At 54.3% G+C, this 15,801-nt stretch overlaps 1 protein-coding gene across 1 annotated transcript in view; it reads right to left on the bottom strand.

Moving 5' to 3' along the window:
• Positions 1-15,801, bottom strand: part of INTS3 (integrator complex subunit 3) — a gene marked incomplete at both ends in the record, with an annotated part of 59,835 nt that overhangs the window by 39,041 nt on the left and 4,993 nt on the right. The window contains 4 exons of the mRNA XM_014959391.1: positions 479-592; positions 7,501-7,584; positions 9,241-9,324; positions 10,575-10,682. Of these exons, the coding sequence (XP_014814877.1) occupies positions 479-592; positions 7,501-7,584; positions 9,241-9,324; positions 10,575-10,682 (390 nt within the window). The remainder of the gene's footprint in view (positions 1-478; positions 593-7,500; positions 7,585-9,240; positions 9,325-10,574; positions 10,683-15,801) is intronic.

Below are 15,801 nucleotides of genomic sequence, written 5' to 3'. Positions count from 1 at the left end.
TAGGTGAGGGGTGTTTTGTAATTGTTTGGTGTTTGTTTTTTTTGTTTGTTTGTTTGGTTTTTTTTGTGGTTGGACTCGATGATCTCAGAGGTCCCTTCCAACCACTAAGATTCTGTGATTCTGTGAAGTCCAACCATCTACCCTACTCTAAAGTTCTCCCCCCTACACCGTATCCCCCACCACCACATCGAAACGGTTCTTAAACACAGCCAGGGATGGGGACTCAACTCAATGCCCGACCCCTCTCTCTGTGAAGAATTGTTTCCTAATGTCCAGATCAGCACAAGCCCCCCACCCTTGGACACCCTTGTCTCCCCAACACCTCCTTGCCTCCAAACACCACCACGTTTCGAGTCAACACGGAGCAAAGAAGCTCCAACCATTTCCCCCACCAAACCCTCCACGCTCAAACACCCTCCCCGCCTGGATGCTGTGGAAAGGAGCGATTTTTGGGGAGAAAAAAAAACCTTCTCCTCACCTGGGTCCGACATGTGTCCTGCAGCTTCAAGTATTTCTCCATGAGAATGTGGTTGATCTTGTTGAGAACGATGTTCATGCCGTCCCGGCTCACCAGCGCCAGGTCCCGGTAGCACTGCAGCAGAGGAGAAAGAGAGATGGTTACAAAGGAAGGACCATAATGGAAAAGCCCATGGTTTTAGCAAACTTGACCAGAAAACATCTCAGGGGAAGGTCAAGACAGAGAGATTCCCACCAGGTGACCTGAATTGGTGTCCCCAGGGCCAACCAAGGAGAGCCATTATAGACTCCTGAGATGGTTTGGGTTGGAAGGGATCTTGAAGATCACCCAGTTCCACCCAGGCCAGGGCCTTCAGGAAGGGGTCGGTTGATAAACAGTCATGTCCACGTGGCTTAAGCCCCCCACCACCGCTCCCAGTCTCCCCAGTGACAACTGGAACCACACGGAAGGTGCCCACAGGACTTGGGGTCACTCCAACGTGATGCTGGTCCCGTTTGGCCACGTGGGAGCTCCGGGGAGATGCAGGAGAAGAGGCAGATTGTCCCCAGGCCACCGCTCCTCCTGGCCCAAACCTTCCAGGGGGAGCCAGAGGTGGATTTGGAGATGGTCTGGCTCCAAACCCTGCTGCCACCACGGCATATTTTGGGTTAGAAATCCACGTATTCTCTCCAGGATCCAAACTGGTGGATTTGGTGGGGTCGTGCTATGGGATCACAGGGAAAAGAAGGATTTTCTCCCCTCTCCTCTGCCACCAGGAGCTGGACAAAAAGCTGGGATGGAGAGAAAGCCAAGGTGGCAGCTCTCCCTTCCCCTCCGGTCAGGACAGCAGGGGGTGGAGGGTGATTAGGAAGTAATTTGCTAAGTGGTTCTGCATGAATGTTAATTTGTGCCAGTAAATGTCATGATATTCCAGAGAGCAGGGGTCTGGTGGCTGCATCCTCCTTTTAGACAGTTAATTAGGCCTCGAAAAGATCTCTTTGATTAGAGACTCCCTGGGCTCAGGCTTTCCTTTTCAATATAATACCGTGTAAAAAAAAATAATCTATATATGAAAAAAAACCCCAATAAATAAATAAAACCCTAAACAAATCCAAGAGGTGTAGACTCTTTGGGGCTTTTAATTGCTTTTGAAATGCTAAATGAATCCCTGCAAAGAGGAGTCAGACTCAGAATCTCCACAAAGAGGATTACCTGCCCAGGAATGCACGACATCTCCCTCCAGAAAATAAACTCCTACGTCACACTCACTGGAAAAAAAGCAGGGGACAGAACTGGGCCAGGACACAGCCAGCTCCCCCCGTGGGTCTGCTCCACCTCAGATGAAGCTTTGACCTAAAAACGTCGGTGTTGGGGGGTCCCTGCCCTGCCTGGATCCCACCTCCTGAGCTCCAGGGCACGATGAAGAACAGCCATCACCCTTGGCACGTCCCCACCACCCTGAGGAGCAGCCACAAGATGAACATCTTTCACCTCAGTAGCTTTTCTGGGTGGTTGGTAGCTTCTGCCTTCAAAGAATTCACAATTTTCTGGGTGAAAGAGCTGGGTGTTGGGTTTTCTTGATGGATGTGTGGTGGCCACCTCAGTGTTTAAAGCCACCACAAGGTCCCGTGATGCGGCCCCAAGAGCAGGGAATGAGCTCCCCATGGGCTGGGTGGATTTTGGCAACGTCCTCAGGAGAAGGGTTGGAACAAACAGCTCCAAAGTCCCTCTAATCTGAGGGATTTGCTTCTGGTTCAGTATTTAAGTCCCAGGAGGAAGGAAGGCCACCATAATCCCATTACCTGGGGAAGTTTGGCAGCTCCTCCCCTCGCTCCCTGCTCGCTTCCTCAAATCCCACGGGCAAACGCCGCAGAAAAATCCAAATTTAAACCTCACTTAGGGTTTTTGTTGATCCTCAGCCCAAAGTACAACCAGCCAGAGGAGAACAATTCCCATTTTACCAGGGTCACGGCACCACGACGTGTCGCCCACCAGTCACTTAGAGGGGTCAGACTGGACCCCTGATTAAATAATCCAAAGCAAGGTGCTTGGAAAAAAAAAACCCAAAAAAATCAACAAACCATCTTCAGGGCTTCAGCAGATGGGGGTTGGGAGAAAACAACAACAACAAAAAAAACCCAAACAAAACTGAATTTCTTGATTATTGCCAAGGCTGCAAACAATCCATCGTCTCCCTCCCCGCTCTGGGCAGATTGGAGCTGCCGCTCGTTTTAATTAACAGGAAGGAAGGAATGATAAATGTTCGCTTGAAATGAAGGGGAGAAAAGAAAAATTAAAGGCAAAGAGCCACGGAGAGGAGGAGAAAGGTCCCCTCCCACCCAGCAGAGGGGCAGGAGATGGGGCACGACAGAGGAGATGTTGGAGCTGGTCCACAGGGAGGGCTCGGTGCCCTCTGATCCCGGAGGAGGATGTTAATTAAAAAGGGAGAGGTGCCAGGTGGAGGAGGGAGAGATCTGAGGGCTTGGGTGCTGTCACTGGGATATTTGAAGGTAGTCAAGTGTCCCTCCTCACAGCTGGACACACTTAGAGCTGCTAAATCACTCCTGGCTGGAGGCTGGAGGCAACAAAGGGGGAGGAAAATCCACCCTCGTGGCGAGGGGAAGGCTGTGCCACCATCTCTTTAATTCATCCGAAAGGGGATGGGGCAGCTCCAGTCCCAAAACTGGGAGATGGGGTTTAACAGCCTCTCTGGGGATAATAGGGGGTACCCCCACCTCCCCACCACGCAGCGGGAGATGTGGGTGGGGGATGGTGCAAGAAGATGGGGTTTAACAGCCTCTCTGGGGATAACAAGGGGTACCCCCACCTCCCCACCACGCAGCAGGAGATGTAGGTGGGGGATGGTGCAAGAAGAATCACAGAATCCCAGAATCTTCTAGGTTGGAAGGGACCTTCAAGATCATCTTGTCCAACCGTCAACCGAACTGACAAAAATAGACACCCCCACAACAAACAAGGAGCATCATCACTAAACCATCCCTCCCAGCACCACATCAACCCGGCTTTTGAACACCTCCAGGGATGGGGCCTCAACCCCCTCCCTGGGCAGCCCAGTCCAATGGCTGAGAACCCTTTCAGGGAAAAAAATTTTCCTAATATCCAGCCTGAACCTCCCCTGGGGCAACTTGAGGCCATTTCCTCTCGTCCTGTCGCCTGGGACTTGAGAGAAGAGCCCGACCCCCACCTCTCTACACCCTCCTTTCAGGGAGTTGGGGAGAGCAAGAAGGTCTCCCCTCAGCCTCCTCTTCTCCAGGCTGAACACCCCCAGCTCCCTCAGCCTCTCCTCATCAGACTTATTCTCCAGACCCCTCACCAGCTTTGTCGCCCTTCTCTGGACCCGCTCCAGCACCTCAATGTCTTTTTTATGGTAGGGGGCCCAAAACTGGACACAGTACTCAAGGTGAGGCCTCACCAAGAAGAGCCAGATCCAATGAAGAAATCGCTGAGGAAACCCAAGATGACCAAGCAGATGGAGTGAGATGCCTCTGGTGGAGCACTGGGACCGGACCCTGCTCAGCTTCGAGGGCAATGACCACTGAAATACCCTCAAATGCCAACAGAGCTACGATATCCCTAATTTTAGGGGGGTAAACAAGAGGTCCCAGGAGGATGGTGAAGCCTCGTGGGGTCTGTTTGGTTCGGTACCACTTCTACACCAACCTCGTTGGGTTGGATGCTCTTGCACTCACACCTGAGGCTGTGAACCTTAGAGAATCAAAAAATGGTTTGGGTTGGATGGGACCTCAAAGATCATCAAGTTCCAACCCCCCAACCCTGGGCAGGGCCCCCTCCCACCAGCCCAGGTTGCTCCAAGCCCCCTCCAACCTGCTCTTGAACCCCTCCAGGGATGGGGCATCTTCACCCAATCTTCTTCCCAGAGATGGGAACCAGAGATGGGACCAGCACTGGCCACTCTGAGCATCCTGGACCCATGGGCTTCTCGCTGGAGGATGAAGAGACCTCTGGCCTCTGCGTGACGATCGCAGAGCTCTCGCAAGATGCCCCATCAGTCAGGCAAACATTAACCCCTCTTCAAAGTCAAGGAGTAACTCTTCCTCCCCTCCAAAGCCTGGTAGAAAAAAATCACTGACCATCTCCCCGTCCCTGCTGTCTGGACACAGATGACCTCAGGGCCCAGCAGAGCAGCAGATCTAATTAGTCCCTAAGAAAAGCAACGTGCTCCGACGAGCGGATCTGACAAGAGCAGGAGAGGACCAGCTGCCTCTAATTAAGGTGGCCATGAGCAGCAGAGCATGTCCCCAGCCTGTCATCTCCGGGAGACGGCGGCGGTGGCTGCCAGGGGCTCGGTCACAAGGGATTTGGACTCTCACCCCTTTCCTGGAGGAGATCTCAGAGCGTGGGGGGATGTGCTGGGCAGGTTTATCCCGGTTCCTCATGATGGGATGGCCAGCAAGTGAAGATAGGAAGCTGGAGAAGGATGGAATCACTCAACCTTTGCTTCCAGACCTGCCCCATGAGTCTTATGTCCGGTTAACCACGTCTGGATACTCCCCACCACAGCCTGGAGGGGAGAAGAGGCCAGTGGTCTCCTGGGAGGCATCAAGAAGAACATGGCCAGCGGGTGGAGGGAGGTCATTCCCACCTCTGCTCTGCCCTGGGGAGGCCCCAGCTGGAGCTCTGGGACCAGTTGTGGGCTCCCCAATTCCAGAAGGACAGGGAAGTGCTGGGGAGGGTCCAGCAAAGGGCTACGAGGATGCTGAGGGGCCTGGAGCATCTCTCTGGGGAGGAAAGGCTGAGGGACTTGGGGCTTTTGAGTCTGGAGAAGAGAAGGCTGAGGGGGGATCTGATCAAGGCCTGGAAATCCTTCCAGGGTGGGGGTCAGGAGGATGGGGCCAGGCTTTTTCCAGTGGTGCCCAGGGACAGGACAAGAGGAAATGGGCACAAGCTTGAATATAAGAAGTTCCATCTCAACATGAGGAGGAACTTCTTGACTTTTTGACTTCTTGACTTCAAGCTGGAAGGGAACAGATTTAGACTGGAGATGAGGAGAGGGTTCTTCACTGGGAGGGTGGTGGAGCACTGGAACAGGTTGCCCAGGGAGGTGGCTGAGGCCCCTTCCCTGGAGATATTCAAGGAGAGGCTCAACGAGGCCCTGGGCAACCTGGTCTAGTTGGGGGTGGCCACAGATGGAGGGAGGTCATCCTGCCCCTCTGCTCTGCCCTGGGGAGGCCCCAGCTGGAGCTCTGGGACCAGTTGTGGGCTCCCCAGTTCCAGAAGGACAGGGAAGTGCTGGAGAGGGTCCAACGGAGGCTGCGAGGGACTGGAGCATCTCTGTGATGAAGAAAGGTTGAGGGACTTGGGGCTGTTCAGCTGGAGAAGAGCAGACTGAGATCCCATCGATGCTGAGCAAGAGCTAAAGGGTGAGGGGGCAATAGGATGGGGCCAAGCTCTTCCCAGTGGTGCCCGGGGACAGGACAAGGGACAACGGGGACAAACTGGGACACAGGAAATGACCGTGAGGGTGGCAGAGCCCTGGAAGAGGCTGCCCAGAGAGGGGGTGGGGTCTTCTTCTCTGGAGAGATTCCAAACCCGCCTGGATTTGATCCTGTGGGACCTGCTCTGGGTGACCCTTCTTGGGCAGGGGGTGGGACTGGGTGGTCTCCAGAGGTCCCTTCCAACCCCTACAATTCTGTGATCCTGTGACATTTACCCTTTGGAAGACCATCCCGTAGAGCGCGACTAGTCAACAACTGGACATGCTCTTTGGCTCCCACAGAAGGATGAGTTCAGGGATGCTCCAAACCTCAGCTGGACTCGGCCTCTCCGGGTTTCCAAGTCTTGTGCTGGGCACAGGAGGCAGGATCGGGCCAGAGCCCAAGGAGAGCAGGGCTGGGACTCCGTGGTCAGGGCTTGGGAAGGCCTTTGGCCAACAAGGAGAGCAAAACTCATGAGGAACCTGACTCGCACCAGCACCCTCAGCAATCGGACTCCCGGGAGAAGCATGTTTTTGCTTCCAAGAGGTGATTTTTGGGGAACAGAGCCATATTTTCATCGACAAGGACCAGCCCATCCAGTAATGCCAAGGTTCTGGGAGCTAAAGCTGATCTAGTGCTTCGGTGGAGAGAGCTCTGCCCTCGTAGCGATGATTAAATCAAGAGAGGACATCACAAGAATCACCTTCAGCTGGGACTTAGAGACCATCCCTAATGGCACATCCATGACAGACCCCCCCCACGACCTCCAGAACCCATTTCAACCTCTTCAAACTCTGCCCCACACCCCTGAACCGAAACGCACCCAACACCAGGACCCCCAGGGATCACTCCCCACACACGGCCCTTCCAGTAGGACTGGTTTTTCCCCCCGTCGCTGCTACAAATAGGTCTGGTTTCTATCACAAAACATCATTTTCAGCTCCCTCCCCAGCCCCCCCAGTTCGCAGCCGCAGCGCCAAATTCCCATCCGAGACCTTTAGAGAAACAAAACGTTCATCTCCCACCAGGTGAGAGGCTCCAATTTTAAAAATTGCAGTTTACGGCCTTGTTAAAAAGAGCTATTCAAAAATTACATCCGCTCCGCCAAATTAATAGAGGCGGAACTGCTAAGAAAGCAATTTTCTCTAGGAATTGAACGTGTTCCTCCTCTAGAGCCCGGGTGATTATTTCTGTAGGCATCTACATCTGGCTTCCAGCACGTCAATCCCTTCCGAAGACGAGCCAGAAACTGGGAAAGGTCTTGCAGTTGCTTGAAGAATGAACATTCGCCTCCCACGGTGAAAAAAAAAACCAATTAATTCCAGGGCTGGGAGAGAAACCAGCCAAACTGTCTTCCCCGGCGGCGGCAGCAGCTCCTGGGCCACGTGGACACAAGAAACCCAGGAATGGTCCAAGCAAAGTCATTGCCCCGTGATAATAAACACAGCTCTGAGCCCAGAGTTCCAACCAGGCGCCTTCCGAGACCCAAAAACTTCCCTTTCTCCAAATCCCTGCCCGCCTGGAAAGGCAAAAAAAAAGAATCTCTCTTGGATAAATGTTCCTCGCTCACCGATGGACGTGTCTTACCTTCTGCGCCTGAGAGGGTTCCGTCAAGACCAGGGTGAAAAGGCCCAGGCAGATCTCTTCATGCTGAGGGGTTCCTTTACAGATCTGAGGGGAAAAAAGGGCAAAAACATGTCCAAGAGAGAAAAAAAATTCGGTGAGGGGGTGAGATGGGAGGTTTGGGGTGAGATGGGAGGTTTGGGGAAGGCCAGGAAAGCGACAGGAGGAGGAAACCCCTCTCAGACCCATCAAAGGGGTGGTCAACGGGGCGGTCAACGGGGCACCCAACGCCCAGCGAGGAATTCAAAGCAGGATCACAAGGGAATAAAGAAACCACCCGGGGTCTCTCCAACATTTCTACCCCCCTGGGAAGTCAACACCAGTGCAAACCTCTCAGCATCGAGTGCTTTTAGTTGGATCAATTAAGGATATCTCATTAACGAGGGGTAACAAACCCCCAGACTCTTTGTCTGTGGTTGAAGACATGGCCCGGCTCTTCTTAAAGACTTTTCTACAACTTGTTCATCAAGAAGGAAAGTATCTAAGGAGCTTCAGGGCCCTAAAAATCCAGCCTGGGCTGTTGAGCTTTTCCCATTAAGGGAAGGCAACTCCACCAGCCCAAGGTGTTCCAGGGAGGAAAAAATGTGACCAACCAACACGTCTGTGAACCCATCAACGTGTCCCATCAGAGTTTCCCTTATACGGTAACATCTGCAGCTTCGCGTCGGGGAGTATTTTAAGACCATGAAGAGTTAGAAAATAAATGCTCGACAGAAAGGCTGAACCTGCCCTTTTCCAGCCGTCTGGAGGCCGGGTTGTTGGGAGGCCAGGAAAAAAAAAGTTGATGCTGAGGGGAGGAGGAGGACAAAAATACAGGAGAAAGTTTGCTGATGGTACAACAGAGGGCTGGGCCACCATCCAGAGAGACCCGGACAAGCTGGAGAGCAGAGCTGGGCAGAGAAGAACCTCATGAGGTTCACCAAGGGCCAAGTGTAGGGTCCTGTACCTGGGGAGGAAGAACCCCAGGCACCAGTAGAGGTTGGGGGTGGACCTACTGGAAGGTACTACTGAGGAGAAGGATCTGGGGGTCCTGGTGGCCACTAAACTCTCCAGGAGCCAGCAATGGGCCCTGGTGGCCAAGAGGCCAATGGGATCCTGGGCTGCGGAGGGAAGAGCGTGGCCAGGAGGTGGAGGGAGGTCATTCTCCCCCTCTGCTCCACACTGGGGAGGCCACAACTGGAATCCTGCGTCCAGTTCTGGGCTCCCCAGTTCCAGAGAGACAGGGAACTGCTGGAGAGAGTCCAGTGCGGGGCAACGGAGATGATGGAGGGGTTGGAGCATGGGTCCGGAAAGACTGAGAGCTGGGGCTCTTCAGTCTGGAGAAGAGAAGGCTGAGGGGAGACCTTATTAATATCTAAAGGTTGGGTTGAAGGAGGATGGAGCTGGACTCTCCTCAGTGGTTGCCAGTGAGAGGACGAGGGGCAATGGGCACAAACTGGAAGATGGGAAGTTCCATCTCAACATGAGGAGGAACTTCTTTGGGGTGAGGGTGGCAGAGCCCTGGAAGAGGCTCCCCAGGGAGGGTGTGGTGTCCCCTTCTCCGGAGATCTCCAAGCCCCACCTGGATGCTCCTGAGGGATGTGCTCTTGATGGGCCAAGAGCGGGGAGAGCACAACTTGGCCTGGTCTCGGTGCGGGTACGATACATCCCAAATTATTCCCTCCAGGCAGGACTTCTCATCCCTCAAGGAGCTGTGACACTTACGTGAGCGTTGAGGGCATCGTTAGCCTCCCTCTCCGACAGCCCGTTGGTTAACGAAGTCACGATGCCCACGCATCTTTCCAGCCTCTGAAAGAGAGAAAAGCCAAACGTCACCAAACGTTCCATCCTGGGGGGCATCAAGAAGAGCGTGGAGAACCTCAAGGGAGGTCATCCTGCCCCTCTGCTCTGCCCTGGGGAGGCCCCAGCTGGAGCACTGGGACCAGTCCTGGGCTCCCCAGTTCCAGAAGGACAGAGAACTGCTGGAGAGGGTCCAGCAAAGGGCTACAAAGAGGATGCTGAGGGGACTAGAAACCCTCTCTTAGAAGGAGAGGCTGAAGGACATGGGGCTTTTGAGTCTGGAGAAGAGAAGGCTGAGGGGGGATCTGATCAACACCTGGAAATCCTTCCAGGGTGGGGGTCAGGAGGATGGGGCCAGGCTTTTTCCAGTGGTGCCCAGGGACAGGACAAGAGGAAATGGGCACAAGCTTGAATATAAGAAGTTCCATCTCAACATGAGGAGGAACTTCTTGACTTTTTGACTTCTTGACTTCAAGCTGGAGGGGAACAGATTTAGACTGGAGATGAGGAGAGGGTTCTTCACTGGGAGGGTGGTGGAGCACTGGAACAGGTTGCCCAGGGAGGTGGCTGAGGTCCCTTCCCTGGAGATATTCAAGGAGAGGCTCAACGAGGCCCTGGGCAACCTGGTCTAGTTGGGGGTGTCCCTGCTGACTGCGGGGGGGTTGGACTAGATGGCCTTTGGAGGTCCCTTCCGGCCTGGGCAATTTTATAATTCTATGATGACTTTGAGGGTGGCAGAGCCCTGGCAGAGGCTGCCCAGAGAGGTGGTGGGGTCTCCTTCTCTGGAGACATTCAAACCCCACCTGGCCACGTTCCTGTGGGACCTGCTCTGGGTGACCCTCCTCTAGCAGGAAGTTGGGCTAGATGATCTCCAGAGGTCCCTTCCAACCCCGTAGCATTCGGTGATTCTGTCACAAATTCGGAAGCACGAGTCGAGCACATCCTCAGCGACACAAGACACAGCCCAGGCTGCTTTCACCCTCCACCCAAACACCCCGACAGCCAGAAAACCAGCCAGCTCTCGGTTCCTCTCAAAGCTCCACCAGCTGGAGAAGCCACCGCTTCATCCCCCTTCGTTTGATTCGCACGTTTGGGGTTTAAACGCTCTGCTGACACCACCCCAAGAGCCAAAAAGTAAATGTGTGATTATTCAGCGACGTTAATACTGATGTCACTTTGACACCAGGCCAGGACACGGCCGTGCCAAGGCTGAATTTGGGGCAGGGGGCTGAATCCTCACCCCGAGCTGCACCCCCCACCCAGGACGAGGAGTTGTCCCCGTCCCCGTCATCCAGCAGCTCCTGGCCATGTGGGAAGCAGCCGGAAAACCTTCTGTTTTCATCATTTAACATCTGAGGAGCTTCTGGCTGAGAATAACCAGCAGGAGCAGATGTTTCCAGGCAAACACCCCGCGGGATGAAGGGTTGGGAAGAGCCACAGAGTCCAGAGTGGTGAGATCCAGGAGCCCAGGGATGAAAACGAGGGGACGAGGGGACAGAGTGTATCCTCAGCAAGTTTGCTGATGATACCAAACTGGGAGGACTGGCTGACACCCCAGAGGGCCGTGCCGCCATCCAGAGAGACCTGGACAGGCTGGAGAACTGGGCAAGGAAGAACCTCATGAGGTTCAACAGGGAAAAGTGTAGGGTCCTGCACCTGGGGAAGAAAAATGCCAGGTACCAGCACAGGTTAGGGGTGGACCTGCTAGAGACAAGCTCTGAAGAGAAAGATCTGGGGGTCCTGGTGGACAGTAAAATGACAATGAGCAAACAGTGTGCTCTTGTGGCCAGGAGGCCAATGGGATCTTGGGTTGCATAGGGAAGAGTGTGGCCAGCAGGTCAAGGGAGGTCATTCTCCCCCTCTACTCTGCACTGGGGAGGCCACAACTGGAGTACTGGGCCCAGTTCTGGGCTCCCCAGTTCAAGAGGGACAGGGAACTACTGGAAAGAGTCCAGCGAAGGGCAACAAAGATGATTCAAGGATTGGAGCATCTCCCTGATGAGGAGAGACTGAGAGAGCTGGGACTCTTTAGTCTGGAGAAGAGAAGGCTGAGGGGAGACCTTCTCAATGCCTCCAAGTATCTCAAGGGAGGGTTGAAGGAGGAGGGAGCCAGACTCTTTTCAGTGGTTCCCAGTGAGAGGACGAGGGGCAACGGGCACAAGTTGGACCAGAAGAGGTTCCACTCAAATCTGAGGAGAAACTTCTTCACGGTGAGGGTGGCAGAGCCCTGGGACAGGCTGCCCAGGGAGGGTGTGGAGTCCCCTTCCTTGGAGATTTTCAAGACCCGCCTGGATGCTCCTGAGTAACATGCTCTGACAAGCTCTGGGCAATCCTGCTTCAGCAGGGGAGTTGGACTAGATGATCTCTATGGTCCCTTCCAACTCTAAAATTCAGTGAAATTCAGTGAAAACACTTGGAGAAGCAAAGGGCAAAGGCTCCCACTCCAAGTGAGACGATTCGGAGGTGCCCCTTCTCCACAGAGGGCACGACCAGCCCCACGTAGAACTGGTTTCTTCTCCCCAGCATCCTGGGCACTGGTGTCAGCCCATGGCTGCCTCTGGTGCGAGGAAATTTTGGGGGGCATCAAGAAGAACGTGGCCAGCGGGTGGACAGAGGTCATCCCCATCCCCCATCTCCAACTTGAACCTCCCCTGGTGCACCCTGAGGCCATTTCCTCTTCTCCCATGGCCTGTTCTTTGGAAGAAGAGACTGACTCCCTTCTCTCTACACCCTCCTTTCAGGGGGTTGGAGAGAGTGAGAAGGTCTCCCCTCAGCCTCCTTGTCTCCAGGCTGAACCCCCCCAGCTCCCTCAGCTGCTCCTCACAAGTTCTCCAGACCCTTCTCCTTGGTCTCCAGACCCCTCACCAGCTCCGTTGTCCTTCTCTGGACACACTCCAGCCCCTCAATGGCTTTTTTTGTGGTGAGGGGCCCAAAACTGGACACAGCCCTCGAGGTGGGGCCTCACCAGTGCCCAGTCCAGGGGGACAGTCACCTCCCGAGTCCTACTAGCCATGCTGTTCCTGACACAGGCCAGGATGCTGGTGGCCTTCTTGGCCACCTGGGCACGCTGCTGGCTCACATTGAGCCGACAGTCGCCCACCACCCCCAGGTCCTCTTCTGCCAGGCAGCTCCAGCCACTCTAGTCAAAAATGATGCTTTTCAGTGGTTTAAGAGAGGTTTGATGGATAAAAACCTCTCTGGGAAGACTTCTCCTGGTGCTTGTGTGCGCTCTGACACATCACCTTCACCAAACCCGAGCTCCACCACGCTCACCAACCCGTGGTGGCTCCTTCCAGACTCGATGCTCTCAAGGAAAGCTGTGGTGGGAGCCACCTGGACCCCCAAGAGACCCACCTTGGTAGCCTGGACCTGATTTTCAAGCCCAACTGAAGCTCCTGGCCATGTTGGGCTCATGGAGCCGCACGGGTCCAGAGCTGGGAACGTTCTGTCCAGACCTGGACAGGACCCAAAACATACACATGGGGACCCACCATGCTTTAGTCAAAAATGATGCTTTTCAGTAGTTTAAGAGAGGTTTGACGGATAAAAACCTCTCTGGGAAGACTTCTCCTGGGACTTGTGTTTGCTCGGACACATCACCTTCACCAAACCTGAGCTCCACCACGCTCACCAACCCATGGTGGCTCCTTCCAGACTCAATACCCTCAAGGAAAGCTCTGGTGGGACCCACCTGGACCCCCAAGAGACCCACCATGGTAGCCTGGAGCTGATTTTTAAGCCCAACCGAAGCTCCCGGCCACGTCGGGCTCATGGAGCCACACGGGTCCAGAGCTGGGAACGTTCTGTCCAGACCTGGACAGGACCCAAAACACACACACGAGGGGACCCACCATGTTTTAGTCATAAATGGTGCTTTTCAGTGGTTTAAGAGAGGTTTGATGGATAAAAACCTCTCTGGGAAGATTTCTCCTGGTGCTTGTGTTTGCTCGGACACATCACCTTCACCAAACCTGAGCTCCACCACATCACCAACCCATGGTGACTCCTTTCAGACTCAATACCTTCAAATAAAGCTCTGTTGGGAGCCACCTGGACCCCCAAGAGACCCACCATGGTAGCCTGGAGCTCATTTTCAAGCCCAACCGAAGCTTCTGGCCACATCGGGCTCACGGAGCCGCACGAGTCCAGAGCTGGGAACGTTCTGTCCAGACCTGGACAGGACCCAAAACACACACATGGGGACTCATAGTCAAAAATGATGCTTTTCAGTGGTTTAAGAGAGGTTTGACGGATAAAAACCTCTCTGAGAAGACTTCTCCTGGTGCTTATGTGCGCTCGGACACATCACCTTCACCAAACCTGAGCTCCACCACGCTCACCAACCCATGGTGGCTCCTTCCAGACTCAATACCCTCAAGGAAAGCTCTGGTGGGAGCCACCTGGACCCCCAAGAGACCCACCCTGGTAGCCTGGAGCTCATTTTCAAGCCCAACCGAAGCTTCTGGCCACATCGGGCTCACGGAGCAGCACGGGTCCAGAGCTGGGAACGTTCTGTCCAGACCTGGACAGGACCCAAAACACACACACGGGGACCCACCATGCTTTAGTCAAAAATGGTGCTTTTCAGTGGTTTAAAAGAGGTTTGATGGATTAAAAACCTTTCTGGGAAGACTTCTCCTGGTGCTTGTGTTTGCTCAGACACATCACCTTCACCAAACCTGAGCTCCACCACGCTCACCAACCCATGGTGGCTCCTTCCAGACTCAATACCCTCAAGGAAAGCTCTGGTGGGAGCCACCTGGACCCCCAAGAGACCCACCTTGATAGCCTGGACCTGATTTTTCAAGCTCAACGGACACATCACCTTCACCAAACCAAAGCTCCACCAAGCTCACCGACCCATGGTGGCTCCTTCCAGACCTGATACCCTCAAGGAAAGCTCCGTTGGGAGCCACCTGGACCCCCAAGAGACCCACCCTGGTAGCCTGGAGCTGATTTTCAAGCCCAACTGAAGCTCCCGGCCACGTTGGGCTCACGGAGCCGCACAGGTCCAGAGCTGGGAACGTTCTGTCCAGACCTGGACAGGACCCAAAACACACACTCGGGGACCCACCATGCTTTAGTCAAAAATGATGCTTTTCAGTGGTTTAAGAGAGCTTTGACGGATAAAAACCTCTCTGGGAAGACTTCTCCTGGTGCTTGTGTTTGCTTGGACACATCACCTTCACCAAACCTGAGCTCCACCACGCTCACCAACCCATGGTGGCTCCTTCCAGACCTGATGCCCTCAAGGAAAGCTCTGGTGGGAGCCACCAGGACCCCCAAGAGACCCACCTTGGTAGCCTGGAGCTGATTTTTCAAGCCCAACTGAAGCTCCTGGCCACGTTGGGCTCAAGGAGCCGCACGGGTCCAGAGCTGGGAACGTTCTGTCCAGACCTGGACAGGACTCAAAACACACATACGGGGACCCACCATGCTTTAATCAAAAACGATGCTTTTCAGTGGTTTAAGAGAGGTTTGATGGATAAAAACCTCTCTGGGAAGATTTCTCCTGGTGCTTGTGTTTGCTCGGACACATCACCTTCACCAAACCTGAGCTCCACCACATCACCAACCCATGGTGACTCCTTTCAGACTCAATACCTTCAAATAAAGCTCTGTTGGGAGCCACCTGGACCCCCAAGAGACCCACCATGGTAGCCTGGAGCTCATTTTCAAGCCCAACCGAAGCTTCTGGCCACATCGGGCTCACGGAGCCGCACGAGTCCAGAGCTGGGAACGTTCTGTCCAGACCTGGACAGGACCCAAAACACACACACGGGGACCCACCATGCTTTAGTCAAAAATGGTGCTTTTCAGTGGTTTAAGAGAGGTTCGATGGATAAAAAACCTTTCTGGGAAGACTTCTCCTGGTGCTTATGTGCGCTCGGACACATCACCTTCACCAAACCAAAGCTCCACCACGCTCACCAACCCATGGTGGCTCCTTCCAGACTCAATACCCTCAAGGAAAGCTCTGGTGGGAGCCACCTGGACCCCCAAGAGACCCACCTTGGTAGCCTGGACCTGATTTTCAAGCCCAACCAAAGCTCTTGGCCACGTCGGGCTCACGGAGCTGCACGGGTCCAGAGCTGGGAACGTTCTGTCCAGACCTGGACAGGACCCAAAACACACACACGGGGACCCACCATGCTTTAGTCAAAAATGGTGCTTTTCAGTGGTTTAAGAGAGGTTTGACGGATAAAAACCTCTCTGGGAAGACTTCTCCTGGGACTTGTGTTTGCTCGGACACATCACCTTCACCAAACCTGAGCTCCACCACGCTCACCAACCCATGGTGGCTCCTTCCAGACTCTATCCTCTCAAGGTGGGAGCCACCTGGACCCCCAGGAGACCCACCCTGGTAGCCTGGAGCTCATTTTCAAGCCCAACCGAAGCTCCTGGCCATGTCGGGCTCATGGAGCCGCACGGGTCCAGAGCTGGGAACGTTCTGTCCAGACCTGGACAGGACCCAAAACACACACA

This window comes from Calidris pugnax, unplaced genomic scaffold, assembly GCF_001431845.1.
Source record: "Calidris pugnax isolate Ruff unplaced genomic scaffold, ASM143184v1 scaffold436, whole genome shotgun sequence".
In the NCBI taxonomy this organism is placed as follows: Eukaryota; Metazoa; Chordata; class Aves; order Charadriiformes; family Scolopacidae; genus Calidris; species Calidris pugnax.
Note: the sequence above shows the minus strand (reverse complement) of the source record. Positions and strands in the feature narration are given on the sequence as shown.